Source organism: Bombina bombina, chromosome 4 (genome assembly GCF_027579735.1).
Source record: "Bombina bombina isolate aBomBom1 chromosome 4, aBomBom1.pri, whole genome shotgun sequence".
Lineage (NCBI taxonomy): Eukaryota > Metazoa > Chordata > Amphibia > Anura > Bombinatoridae > Bombina > Bombina bombina.
In genome coordinates, this window is record NC_069502.1 from 873,846,651 (window position 1) to 873,861,650 (window position 15,000).

General features: G+C 40.3%; 1 protein-coding gene across 1 annotated transcript in view; it reads left to right on the top strand.

Annotated features, from left to right (window-relative positions):
- LOC128658034 (oocyte zinc finger protein XlCOF6.1-like) overlaps positions 1-15,000 on the top strand; it is a 71,440-nt gene that overhangs the window by 10,141 nt on the left and 46,299 nt on the right. Inside the window, exons 3-4 of the mRNA XM_053712481.1 lie at positions 8,898-9,002; positions 9,283-9,387. Coding sequence (XP_053568456.1) covers positions 8,898-9,002; positions 9,283-9,387 — 210 coding nt within the window. The remainder of the gene's footprint in view (positions 1-8,897; positions 9,003-9,282; positions 9,388-15,000) is intronic.

Consider the following 15,000-nt stretch of genomic DNA (forward strand, 5'->3'; position numbering starts at 1 on the left):
AACAGCAGACAGAGTGTACCAGTCAACCTCACCTACATCAGGCTCTGTGCCACGGGATGTCGTTATGAAATATATTTATAATTTGTGTGTAGCCATATATTTAAATGTGGCCCTTAAGGCTTCTAAAATATTGATGTACACCCTTAAAGCTTCTAAATGACTGATCTGTGGCCCCCATGTGTTAGAAGTTGGCTGACACTGCAATACATTATGTATATGCTGTTCCTTTTATCTCTGCTCTTACTGCTGCACATGCTCTGGAGTGTCACGGAAGTCATCAGTGTGTCTCTTTATAGCTTATGTGTTACAGACAACTTGGGGTTAAACCTCTCTTGTAAGGATGGATTTGGAAATGAAGTAGTTAAAGAGACATTAAACACAAACTGTAAACTGTATGATAATGTATCTTCCTATCTGAGAATCATTTTGCAATGAAAACGGCAGCTTTATTTTGTCAAATGATTCTACAGGGTATCGTTTTATGTTTTTTCTTTTCACTGATTCCCTGTCCCCAGCACAAAACAAGTCTTGCTAACCAATCACAAACTAATATGCAGATATAGCAAAAAAACTTCTGAAAAAAACTTCTTATAGTAAAAGTTATCACTGTTTTAGTATCAACAATTTTCTCTGCTCGTGAATGTGAAGCACAGCTAGATATTGTCAGTTCACCAGCATTTTAAATACTGCAGCTGCTCAGATCAGCAGTGGGGCTTGTATTATGTCAGCAATTAACAAATTGAGTCATTACCAGATGGTACAAGCACCTAGGCTCTCTAAGCAAGTGCTGTGTTAAAAATGCTGGTGCACGGTGCATACTTAAATACACTTTTGAAATAGCTACATGTATATTACAAAAATGCTTATATTCAAATTTGAAATGCATCAGTGTGGATTCCAATTTTGGCTGGAATGTCCCTTTAAACATCTGTCAAATGTATTTCTACTATCTAATCTGTTTCATTCTCTTGGTATCTTTTGAAAGGTATCTTTTGAAAAGAATACCTAGGTATGTTTAGGAGCTGAGAGCTAGCTGCTGATAGGTGATGGCACACATTTGCTCACCTGCTCTGTCCAGCTAGCTCCCAGTAGTCAAGTGCTGCTCCATCAACAAAGGATACAAAGAGAATGAAGCAAATTTGTTGATAGTCGTAAATTGTAGTTGTAAAATGTTATGCTCTGTCTGAATCATAAAATACAATTTTTGGGGTTTCATGTCTCTGAGACTGGGTAGCCTGCCCAGATTTATTCCATTAAGGTGGTTTTAGCACTGATTAAGCTCAGTTACTTGGTAATAATTTAGCATGTATTCCTTTCTAATCTTTATCTTATAGCTAAATATAAATATATATTTCTATATACATAATAATATAAATATCTTAAAGGGATAGTCTAGTCAAAATTAAACTTTCATGATTCAGATAGAGCATGCAATTTTAAGCAACTTTCTAATTTACTCCTATTATCATTTTTTCTTTGTTCTCTTGGTAACTAAATGTAGCCACCAATTGTCAAGCGCTACCCAGGTGCTGACATACAAATGGCATTGCTCCTAAGCTTACATTTTTCTTTTTCAAGATACCAAGCGAACGAAGACAAATTGCTAATATGAGTAAATTAGAAAGTTGTTAAAAATAGCTTGCTCTATCTGAATCTTGAAAGTTTAGTTTTGACTAGACTTTTTCTTTAACTACCTAGTATGCTCACTGTTCAAAACTGAAAATCCACCTTAAAAGAACCAATCTGTACATAGAATGTGAGGGAGGGGAGCTCAAAGATAAATTAGCTAAAACTATTAACCCATCTGTTAAGATTTAAAGGAGGACACTGTAAGCCAAATTATTCTTTTGTTCTATTTGTGGTGTATTTTAAAGATTACATATTTTCTTTGCAGTAAAAAGGATATACATTGTTTTATTATTATTATATAATTTTAATAGTTCTTTTACTTTTTTATGACTAAGGACAATACTTACCTGTCTGAAAGCTCTGCTGGTGTTGCATTTCGTGCATGAAGCCACTCAGAGCCAATGTGGGAATAATTCATGGGAGTCTGTCTACAGGGGGGGTTGGGCAATGAAGCTCAAATGCAGTAGTGGCATTGAGATTTTGAAATGAACATAGTTTTATAAGAGGTGTGTGTGTGTATGTGTATGTATGTGTGTATATATATATATATATATATATATATATAAAATATACAGTATATATATCCACACCTGATGTGAATCCGCCCTCCTGAGGCCAACCACCTGAATGTTCTGTGTAAATATTATAGCTTTGCAATAACAGCAAACAAACAGGATTTCTTCAAAGTGAGTCAAAATTTAAACCTCCCCTTCCTCAATGTCTCGTCAATAAATTTGACTTACTTTGAAGAAATCCTGTTTGTTTGCTGTTATTGCGAAGCTATATACAGTATATATATATATATATATATATATATATATATATATATATATATATATATATATAGGTATCCAAAACACCAGATCTCGCCCACAAAGGAAAACTGCCTGGGTGCAATTTTGTAAATAATATTTAGCCAGGAAAAAATGCACTCTCAGGACTTTCACAAACAAGTTACTTTTATTTCTGTAACGTTTTCGGAGGTCTTGCCTCCTTCATCAGCATAGTTAAAATACAAACAAACCAACTCTTAAATAGTGACATACTCACTTCAAACCACTCCAAACAATTACATTCACTGGCGCCAAATTATCAGTGTTGGACCGCATACTGCGTTCCAAGTGTGCTACGTGCCGGAAGTTGTGCGCCAAAGCACTTCCGGTTGTCAAGTTTAAGCCCGTGAACACTTGGCTTAACATATAATAATTTCACAATCAAAGAAAAAATAATGTGATGTATTGTGTGTTAATAGTTCCTTTAAACTGAATAATAATGTGCAAGACAAGTGTGCATATATAGTGAATAATTAACGTGACGGCCGCCCATCGTCATGGCAACCTAACAAACAATACAATGTATCCTTGTCATAAAACAGGGAAAAAGGCTAACTGTAACAATCTTCGAAAGTGAATCACAGAGTATGTTAATACAGGTATTATATCCTGCTAAAGCACATATGTTAGAAAGTAAATAGATCTAAGGATCCACTTGAAAATAAAGCAAGGTAATGTGCTGCAATGTGCAAGTCTCACTGTGTTATGTTACATAGCGGACACCAGGCTAGTCTACATCTTATTTTCATGTTCTCAGTATCAAATGAGGAGTCTCATGTTGAATTGCTTAACTGCGATGTGATGCCCTTGATGTATAAATAACTGTTATGCTTAAAACAATTATGTAAAAGAGATGTCCCTATTGTCATGGATTAATTAAATGCATGCTATTCGCACAATTGGGCCAATGTCTTACTTAAATTTTGTTGTATTTCTTAATGGGGAATTGTACATCGTTATCACCCCTTTAATGTAAGGGGGCCATACAATATAAGCATACTCTACTTTCTTATTGAGACTAGCAGCATTCCCATTTTGTCACCACTCTGGATACCATTCACTCAGACTATATTTGAACATATTGCTAAAGAAGATTGAAAAAAACATATAAAAACAATTGTTATAACGGTCTTTCCATTCACTGCAGTATTATCCCAAACAGGGATTGACCTAGCTCCGAAAGTCCAAGATTCGCATATAAAATTTACAAGGAGCGCCAAGTGCTTTTCTTCAGAATCTCTACAACATGGCTTGCTCTTTGTTTGATTCTGTCTGTTCTTCCGTATCTGTGGTCACATCCTTTTCTCATAGATTGAAATGGCCTGTAGATCGCATGTCTTGTATGTACTGTAATATCATGGTTATTCAGCAATCCAATCGTTATTTGTGTTATGATGTTCCTTATTGGTCCTCGTCTGGTAATATCTTCTCCTTCCTGATATACTTTAGGGCCAGATTTCCAACTTAGGAAATATGTAATGACATATAGGTTATGTGTGTAAAAAAACCTGGTAACTCCAAGGAACCACTAGGTATTAGAAATGCCAAAGACTCCTAAACCTAGTGCTGTATGCCAACATGGTTAGGAGGTCCCCTATATTAAGGCACGCAAACCATAAGGCCCACAGAGTCATGATAGTCTAGGTACCGTACCCTAAGATTGTATCACACCTTATAGCCACATTACATTAAAGCCTTAAAGTCAGGGGTAGTGTTGAGCCCACCTGGGTATATGGTACCCAGTCGGTACATCCACTGGGCTTCCCTTTGTAGGAGTATTTTACCTCTGTCACCTCCCCTATCCAGTGGGGGTACATGATCAATAAGTGTGTATCTTATTGATGCCACCGAATGTTTGTGTTCTGCATAGTGTCTCGCTACTGGTTGGTCCGAATCCCCGGACTTGAGAGCCGACCTTATGGCATGGCGATGATTGGCCATCCTTTCCCTCAGGGTGCCTGTCGTCTTACCAACATAGTAACGAGAACACGGGCACACCAAAAGGTAAATAACAAACGTTGTCGTGCAAGTGATCGAATGACGTATACCAAACTGCCTATTGGTATGGGGGTGGTGAAATGTTTTGGTAGATGTTCACAAATTTTGCAGAACCTTAAAGCTTAAAGAGTTTTTTCAGAATACTGTACCAGAAAACACTAAAACTTTGATTGAACGCAAGTGTCACATACAAAGTACATTTGAACCGATAAACTGTAGCGCCAGTACCAAAACCTTTATCCGTATGGTCTCTCAAGACCTGGATAAGGACAGAGAACACATCACATGGAAACATAATCTCACACCAATAGAATGAAAGGCTATTAAAACGCTACAGGATGACACCTCCCTTACCATTAGACCAGCGGACAAGGGAGGTGCCATAGTCCTTCTTGATTACGATTTTTACAAAAAAGACATCGTAAATCAACTCTCAGACACATCTACCTACATGGCTTTGAATTGTGACCCAACAGGTACATATAAAAAGCAATTGGATAATCTGATCAGTATGGGTTGTGAACAGGGTTTCATTTCAGAACATATTAAAAAGTATTGCACTACTCTTTATCCCAGGATACCCATACTATACACTATTCCAAAGGTACATAAAAATGCCAAGACACCTCCGGGTCGTCCGATTGTGTCGGCAGTGGATTCCTTGTGCCAACCGGTGTCGCAGTTTATTGATCTGCTATTACAGCCGGTTGTCAGAGAAACACGATCATATTTGTTGGACACCAGCGAATTTATTAGGTTGTTGGGGGCTGTTCACGTCCAGCCTGGTGATATTTTGGTCACTATGGACGTGAACAGCCTATACACAATCATTCCCCATAGGGAGGGACTAGAAGCTGTCAGGGCACATCTCATGAACAACCCCCTCTATGAGGGACCACCAATTGAGTACTTATTATCTCTTGTTGAATTCTGTTTGCACAAGAATTATTTTAGATTTGAAAACCAATTCTTTCTACAGATAGCAGGAACAGCCATGGGGTCATCCATGGCCCCCTCCTACGCAAATATCTTCATGTCCCATTTTGAGAACCTTTACCTATGGGGTAAATGCGACTCATCCATAATTTTCTACCGTAGGTACATCGATGATATTTTTCTAATCTGGAGAGGGGGCATGGATGACCTACATGAGTGGTTTGAGCTATTTAACAGTACACAGACCACGGTTAGGTTTAAAATTTTGACCGATTTACAATCCATCAACTTTCTTGATCTCAAGGTGTATAAAACTACAGAGGGCTTGGGATGTACACTATTTAGTAAACCTACAGATAGGAACTCTCTACTGAGGTCAGATAGCTGTCATCCTCCAGCACTATTGAAAGGCATACTGAAATCGCAGCTTATCAGAACAGTGAGGAATAATTCTGATCCTAGTTTGGGAGCCTCCCAGTTGTCTGAAATGGGTGCAAAATTTGCAGAAAGGGGTTACAAGACACAACACATCAGTCAGATGACAAAGGAAGTGTCACAAATGACTCAGGCACAATTACTTGCTAAAGAACCGGGACGGACCAATGATGACAAATTGATACTGGCTACTACATTTTCCCCTAGTACCAGAAATGCTGGACTTTCTCTAAGGACACACTGGCCTATCGTCTCCACTGACCCAAAACTACACTTTAGCAAACATCTCACACCTATGGTTGGCTACAGGAGGGGCACAAATTTGCGAGACTTATTGGTCAGGACTGACTTGAAGGCAAGCTATAAACCCAGGACACATGTAAACATCATAGGATCCTATCGATGCCTAGGGTGCACCACCTGTAATGGACTTATAAGTACCAAAAATTTCACCACCCCCATACCAATAGGCAGTTTGGTATACGTCATTCGATCACTTGCACGACAACGTTTGTTATTTACCTTTTGGTGTGCCCGTGTTCTCGTTACTATGTTGGTAAGACGACAGGCACCCTGAGGGAAAGGATGGCCAATCATCGCCATGCCATAAGGTCGGCTCTCAAGTCCGGGGATTCGGACCAACCAGTAGCGAGACACTGTGCAGAACACAAACATTCGGTGGCATCAATAAGATACACACTTATTGATCATGTACCCCCACTGGATAGGGGAGGTGACAGAGGTAAAATACTCCTACAAAGGGAAGCCCAGTGGATGTACCGACTGGGTACCATATACCCAGGTGGGCTCAACACTACCCCTGACTTTAAGGCTTTAATGTAATGTGGCTATAAGGTGTGATACAATCTTAGGGTACGGTACCTAGACTATCATGACTCTGTGGGCCTTATGGTTTGCGTGCCTTAATATAGGGGACCTCCTAACCATGTTGGCATACAGCACTAGGTTTAGGAGTCTTTGACATTTCTAATACCTATGTGGAAGTCGGATAGTGGTTCCTTGGAGTTACCAGGTTTTTTTACACACATAACCTATATGTCATTACATATTTCCTAAGTTGGAAATCTGGCCCTAAAGTATATCAGGAAGGAGAAGATATTACCAGACGAGGACCAATAAGGAACATCATAACACAAATAACGATTGGATTGCTGAATAACCATGATATTACAGTACATACAAGACATTCGATCTACAGGCCATTTCAATCTATGAGAAAAGGATGTGACCACAGATACGGAAGAACAGACAGAATCAAACAAAGAGCAAGCCATGTTGTAGAGATTCTGAAGAAAAGCACTTGGCACTCCTTGTAAATTTTATATGCGAATCTTGGACTTTCGGAGCTAGGTCAATCCCTGTTTGGGATAATACTGCAGTGAATGGAAAGACCGTTATAACAATTGTTTTTATATGTTTTTTTCAATCTTCTTTAGCAATATGTTCAAATATAGTCTGAGTGAATGGTATCCAGAGTGGTGACAAAATGGGAATGCTGCTAGTCTCAATAAGAAAGTAGAGTATGCTTATATTGTATGGCCCCCTTACATTAAAGGGGTGATAACGATGTACAATTCCCCATTAAGAAATACAACAAAATTTAAGTAAGACATTGGCCCAATTGTGCGAATAGCATGCATTTAATTAATCCATGACAATAGGGACATCTCTTTTACATAATTGTTTTAAGCATAACAGTTATTTATACATCAAGGGCATCACATTGCAGTTAAGCAATTCAACATGAGACTCCTCATTTGATACTGAGAACATGAAAATAAGATGTAGACTAGCCTGGTGTCCGCTATGTAACATAACACAGTGAGACTTGCACATTGCAGCACATTACCTTGCTTTATTTTCAAGTGGATCCTTAGATCTATTTACTTTCTAACATATGTGCTTTAGCAGGATATAATACCTGTATTAACATACTCTGTGATACACTTTCGAAGATTGTTACAGTTAGCCTTTTTCCCTGTTTTATGACAAGGATACATTGTATTGTTTGTTAGGTTGCCATGACGATGGGCGGCCGTCACGTTAATTATTCACTATATATGCACACTTGTCTTGCACATTATTATTCAGTTTAAAGGAACTATTAACACACAATACATCACATTATTTTTTCTTTGATTGTGAAATTATTATATGTTAAGCCAAGTGTTCACGGGCTTAAACTTGACAACCGGAAGTGCTCTGGCGCACAACTTCCGGCAAGTAGCACACTTGGAACGCAGTATGCGGTCCAACACTGATAATTTGGCGCCAGTGAATGTAATTGTTTGGAGTGGTTTGAAGTGAGTATGTCACTATTTAAGAGTTGATTTGTTTGTATTTTAACTATGCTGATGAAGGAGGCAATACCTCCGAAAACGTTACAGAAATAAAAGTAACTTGTTTGTGAAAGTCCTGAGAGTGCATTTTTTCCTGGCTAAATATATATATATATATATATATATATATATATATATATAAATATAATTATTTTTTAATACATTTAAAGGGATAGAAAGGTCTTCCCCCCCCCCCCCCCATAAGATAGTGAGAGTCCACAAGACATCACTGCTGCAGTCTGAACTTCAATCACAAGCTACAGACTGACGAGCAGGTGAAGTTTCTCACATTTCCGGTGGCCCCCTCCTAAACTTCCCACACTATGTCTTGCACCTAAATGTCTTATTCGTTCACTCCTCCCTACCTCCCTACTTCTGCTCATGAGCAACTCCAATTACATTTGAGTGGGGGGTTATAGTATTTACTGCACAGTCGCAAAACCCTGCAGCCTACAAGGGAAAATTGGTGTGTCTGTATGTTGTATCTAAAATTCCCTTTCAGCTAAAAAAATTTAAGATAAGTAACAGACAAGTTAAAGGGAAAGTACCACAGTGTGAGTATCTGGGGCTATTGTCTGCCTGAGAAATACACAAACTGTTTTATGGTAAAGTTTTAACGACTAGATCATGTGATATAAAAACTAGATCATGTGATATAAAAACAAGATCATGTGATATAAAAACTGGATCTGCTTTATTTGTACAGGCGCAGATAACATTGCTATAGTGAAAGTTGAGATAACAGAAGATCTACATCTGAAGCATCAGCTGAAAGCTCCGGATCTTGAAACCAGTGACAGTATCAGTTCAGGTGAGTGTGCTCATATGTTCTGTCTGGGGGATACAGATTATAGGTCAGTGTGCACGTGTAATGTGTCTAACACACAAGATTTACAGGTAAGTGTTAATGTATATTGTGCCTAAACTTCCCTTTTAGCTAAAAAGATGTCAGATAAGTAAAATAATAGAAGAAAGGTACCACAGTGTGAGTATTTAGTGCTATTGTCTGGGAAATACACAAACTGTTTTATTGTAAAGTTATAAAAACTTGATCATGTGATATAAATTTTTTATCTGCTTTATTTGTGCAGACGAAGAGAACACTGATGTAGTGAAAGTTGAGATAAAAGAAGATCTGTATACGTGTGATCAGGTGAAGACTGAGGAGGATGAAGTTCCTATAAATACGGCTACAGGTGATTAGCACATATTAAGTAATGGTAAAATTTTGCGATTTTGACATTTTGGGCTAGATTAGAAGGGGAGCGGTATTTAGCATTTCTCTTGTTAAGTGTGTTCAGTCCACGGATCATCCATTACTTATGGAATATATTCTCTCCCTAACAGGAAATTGCAAGAGGATCACCCAGCAGAGCTGCTACATAGCTCCTCCCCTCACATGTCATATTCAGTCATTCTCTTGCAACTTAACAGATAGGAAGTTGTGAGAGGGCTGTGGTGTTTTTATACTTAGTTTATTCTTCAATCAAAAGTTTGTTATTTTAAAATGACACCGGAGTGTGTTGTTTATTCTCAGGCAGTATTTGGAAGAAGAATCTGCCTGCGTTTTTCTATGATCTTAGCGGCAGTAACTAAGATCCACTGGCTGTTCTCGCATATTCTGAGGAGTGAGGTAACTTTCAGAAGGGAATGGCGTGCGGGAAACCCTGCAAACAAGGTATGTGCAGTAGATTATTTTTCTAAGGAATGGAATTGACTAAGAAAATACTGCTGATACCGATGTAATGTAAGTAAGAGCCTTTAATACAGTGAGAGCGACTGTTAACAGGCTGTTTTACATATATACAGTAAAGTAATTTTCTAAGTAATGGAATTTGACTGAGAAAATGCTATTAATACTGAAGTGATGTTATAAGCCTTTAATGCAGTAGGATGACTGTCAGGCTTTTCTATAGAGATACATGTTCCTTAAGAAAGGGATGTTTAAAACGATTTTGCTGGCATGTTTTAATCGTTTTGTGAGGTACTTTGGTGATAAACTTGTTGGGGCATAACATTTTTCCACACGGCTGATATTATTTATGCATAGAAACCGTTAACTGAAACTCCCAATATTGTTATATTGAGTAGGAGGGGCCTATTTTGGCGCTCTTTTGACGCAGCAAAAATTTAGGCTCTGTCTTCCTTAATTCATTCTGCTTGACACGGATCGTCTCCAGACAGCTTAAGGGACTTCAAAAGTCATTTTGAGGGAGGTAATCAGTCACAGCAGACCTGTGACAGTGGTTTTTTGACTGTATTAATAAACGTTTTTTGCTTATAAAAACCGTTTGGATTTTAAGGGGTTAATCATCCATTTGCAAGTGGGTGCAATGCTCTGCTAACTTAATACATTTACTGTAAAATTTTAATTGCCATAACTGATTTGGTTCATTGTTATTTCAACTGTGACACTTTTCTGTGCTTCTTAAAGGCACAGTGTCGTTTTTCTTTATTGCTTGTAAAATTATTTACAGTGTTTTCCAACTCTGCTAGTCTTATTGCTAGTCTGTTTAAACATGTCTGACACAGATGAACCTGTTTGTTCACTATGTTTAAAGGCCACTGTGGAGCCCCACAGAAATTTGTGTACCAAATGTATTGATTTTACTTTAAATAATAAAGGTCAGTCTTTATTTATAAAGGAATTATCACCAGACAACGAGGGGGAAGTTATGCCGACTAACTCTCCTCACGTGTCAGTACCTTCGCCTCCCGCTCAGGAGGCGCGTGATATTGTGGCGCCAAGTGCATCAGGGACGGCCATACAAATCACATTACAAGACATGGCTAATATTATGAATAATACCCTGACAGAAGTATTATCTAAATTGCCAGAATTAAGAGGCAAGCGCGACCGCTCTGGGGTAAGAATAGAGCGCGCTGGTGTTTCGAGAGCCATGTCCGATACTGCGTCACAGTTTGCAGAACATGAGGACGGAGAGCTTCATTCTGTAGGTGACGGATCTGATCCAGGGAAACCGGATTCAGAGATCTCTAATTTTAAATTTAAGCTCGAGAACCTCCGTGTATTGCTAGGGGAGGTTTTAGCGGCTCTGAATGACTGTAACACAGTTGCGATTCCAGAGAAATTATGTAGGCTGGATAGATACTATGCAGTACCGGTGTGTACCGACGTTTTTCCTATTCCTAAAAGGCTTACAGAAATTATTAGCAAGGAGTGGGATAGACCTGGTGTGCCCTTTTCCCCTCCTCCTATATTTAGAAAAATGTTTCCAATAGACGCCACTACACGGGACTTATGGCAGACGGTCCCTAAGGTGGAGGGAGCAGTTTCTACTTTAGCTAAGCGTACCACTATCCCGGTGGAAGATAGTTGTGCTTTTTCGGATCCAATGGATAAAAAATTGGAGGGCTACCTTAAGAAAATGTTTGTTCAACAAGGTTTTATTTTACAGCCCCTTGCATGCATTGCGCCTGTCACTGCTGCTGCGGCATTTTGGTTTGAGTCTCTAGAAGAGGCCATTCACTCAGCCCCATTGGATGAAATTATGGACAAGCTTAAAGCACTTAAGCTAGCAAATGCATTTGTTTCTGATGCCATTGTACATTTAACTAAACTAACGGCTAAGAATTCCGGTTTTGCCATTCAAGCGCGCAGAGCGTTATGGCTTAAATCCTGGTCAGCTGATGTGACTTCTAAATCTAAATTACTTAACATTCCTTTCAAGGGGCAAACCTTATTCGGGCCCGGCTTGAAATAAATTATCGCTGACATTACGGGAGGTAAGGGTCATACCCTTCCTCAGGACAAGGCCAAATCAAAGGCCAAACAGTCTAATTTTCGTGCCTTTCGAAACTTCAAGGCAGGAGCAACGTCAACTTCCTCCGTCCCAAAACAGGAAGGAACCGTTGCTCGCTACAGACAAGCCTGGAAAACTAACCAGGCCTGGAACAAGGGCAAGCAGGCCAGAAAACCTGCTACTGCCCCTAAGACAGCATGAAGGGAGGGCCCCCTATCCGGAAACGGATCTAGTGGGGGGCAGACTTTCTCTCTTCGCCCAGGAGTGGGCAAGAGATGTCCAGGATCCCTGGGCGTTGGAGATCATATCTCAGGGATATCTTCTGGACTTCAAGGCTTCTCCTCCTCTAGGGAGATTTCATCTTTCAAGGTTATCAGAAAACCAAATAAAGAAAGAGGCATTCCTATGTTGCGTACATGACCTCCTAGTAATGGGAGTGATCCACCCAGTTCCGCGGACAGAACAAGGACAGGGATTTTACTCAAATCTATTCGTGGTTCCCAAGAAAGAGGGTACCTTCAGGCCAATATTGGACCTAAAGATTTTAAACAAATTCCTAAGAGTTCCATCATTCAAAATGGAAACTATTCGGACTATTCTACCCATGATCCAAGAGGGTCAGTACATGACCACGGTGGATTTAAAAGATGCCTATCTTCACATACCGATTCACAAAGATCATCATCGGTTCCTAAGATTTGCCTTCCTAGACAGGCATTACCAGTTTGTAGCTCTTCCCTTCGGGTTGGCTACGGCCCCGAGAATCTTTACAAAGGTGCTGGGCTCTCTTTTGGCGGTTCTAAGACCGCGAGGCATAGCGGTGGCTCCGTATCTAGACGACATCCTGATACAGGCGCCAAGCTTGCAAATTGCCAAGTCTCATACAGAGATAGTTCTGGCATTTCTAAGGTCGCACGGGTGGAAGGTGAACGTGGAAAAGAGTTCTCTATCACCACTCACAAGAGTCTCCTTCCTAGGGACTCTGATAGATTCTGTAAAAATGAAAATTTACCTGACGGAGGCCAGGTTATCAAAACTCTTAATTGCTTGCCGGGTCCTTCATTCCATTCCACGCCCGTCAGTGGCTCAATGCATGGAAGTAATCGGCTTAATGGTAGCGGCAATGGACATAGTGCATGCTAAGTCAGTGGAATGGGGATTACTCAGATTTGTCCCCTCTACTAAATCTGGATCAAGAGACCAGAGATTCTCTTATCTGGTGGTTATCTCGGGTCAACCTGTCAAGGGGCATGACCTTTCGCAGGCCAGATTGGACGATTGTAACAACAGATGCCAGCCTCCTAGGCTGGGGCGCAGTCTGGAATTCCCTGAAGGCTCAGGGACCCTGGACTCAGGAGGAGAAACTCCTCCCCATAAATATCCTGGAGCTAAGGGCAATATTCAACGCTCTTCTAGCTTGGCCTCAGCTAGCAACACTGAGGTTCATCAGATTTCAGTCGGACAACATCACGACTGTGGCTTTCATCAATCATCAAGGGGGAACCAGGAGCTCCCTAGCGATGTTGGAAGTCTCAAAGATAATTCGCTGGGCAGAGTCTCACTCTTGCCACTTGTCAGCGATCCACATCCCAGGAGTGGAGAACTGGGAGGCGGACTTTCTAAGTCGTCAGACTTTTCATCCGGGAGAGTGGGAACTCCATCCAGAGGTATTTGCTCAACTGGTTCATCGTTGGGGCAAACCAGATCTGGAATGCCAAACTTCCTCTTTACGGTTCGAGGTCCAGGGATCCGGGAGCGAAGCTGATAGATGCTCTAGCAGCTCCTTGGTTTTTCAACATGGCTTATGTGTTTCCACCGTTTCCTATGCTCCCTCGACTGATTGCCAAGATCAAACAGGAGAGAGCATCGGTGATTCTGATAGCGCCTGCGTGGCCACGCAGGACCTGGTATGCAGACCTAGTGGTCATGTCGTCCTGTCCTCCATGGACTCTACCTTTGAGGAAAGACCTTCTAATACAAGGTCCTTTCAATCATCCAAGTCTAATTTCTCTGAGACTGACTGCGTGGAGATTGAACGCTTGATCCTATCAAAGCGTGGCTTCTCCGAGTCAGTTATTGATACCTTGATACAGGCACGAAAGCCTGTTACCAGAAAAATCTACCATAAGATATGGCGTAAATACCTGTATTGGTGCGAATCCAAGAGTTACTCATGGAGTAAGGTTAGGATTCCGAGGATATTGTCTTTTCTCCAAGAGGGCTTGGAAAAAGGCTTATCAGCTAGTTCTTTAAAGGGACAGATTTCTGCTCTGTCTATTCTTTTGCACAAGCGTCTGGCAGAAGTTCCAGACGTCCAGGCATTTTGTCAAGCTTTAGCTAGGATTAAGCCTGTGTTTAAAACTGTTGCTCCTCCGTGGAGCTTAAACTTGGTTCTTAAAGTTCTTCAAGGAGTTCCGTTTGAACCCCTTCATTCCGTTGATATTAAACTTTTGTCTTGGAAAGTTCTATTTTTGATGGCTATTTCCTCGGCTCGAAGAGTCTCGGAATTGTCTGCCTTACACTGTGATTCTCCTTATCTGATTTTCCATTCAGACAAGGTAGTTCTGCGTACTAAACCTGGGTTTTTACCTAAGGTAGTCTCTAACAGGAATATCAATCAGGAGATTGTTGTTCCTTCTTTATGTCCTAATCCTTCTTCAAGGAAGGAACGACTTTTGCATAATCTGGATGTAGTCCGTGCCCTGAAATTCTATTTACAGGCAAATAAAGATTTTCGTCAAACTTCTTCCCTGTTTGTCGTTTACTCTGGACAGAGGAGAGGTCAAAAAGCTTCGGCAACCTCTCTCTCCTTTTGGCTTCGTAGCATAATACGTTTAGCCTATGAGACTGCTGGACAGCAGCCCCCTGAAAGAATTACAGCTCATTCCACTAGAGCTGTGGCTTCCACCTGGGCCTTTAAGAATGAGGCCTCTGTTGAACAGATTTGCAAGGCTGCGACTTGGTCTTCACTTCACACTTTTTCGAAATTTTACAAATTTGACACTTTTGCTTCTTCGGAGGCTGTTTTTGGGAGAAAGGTTCTAC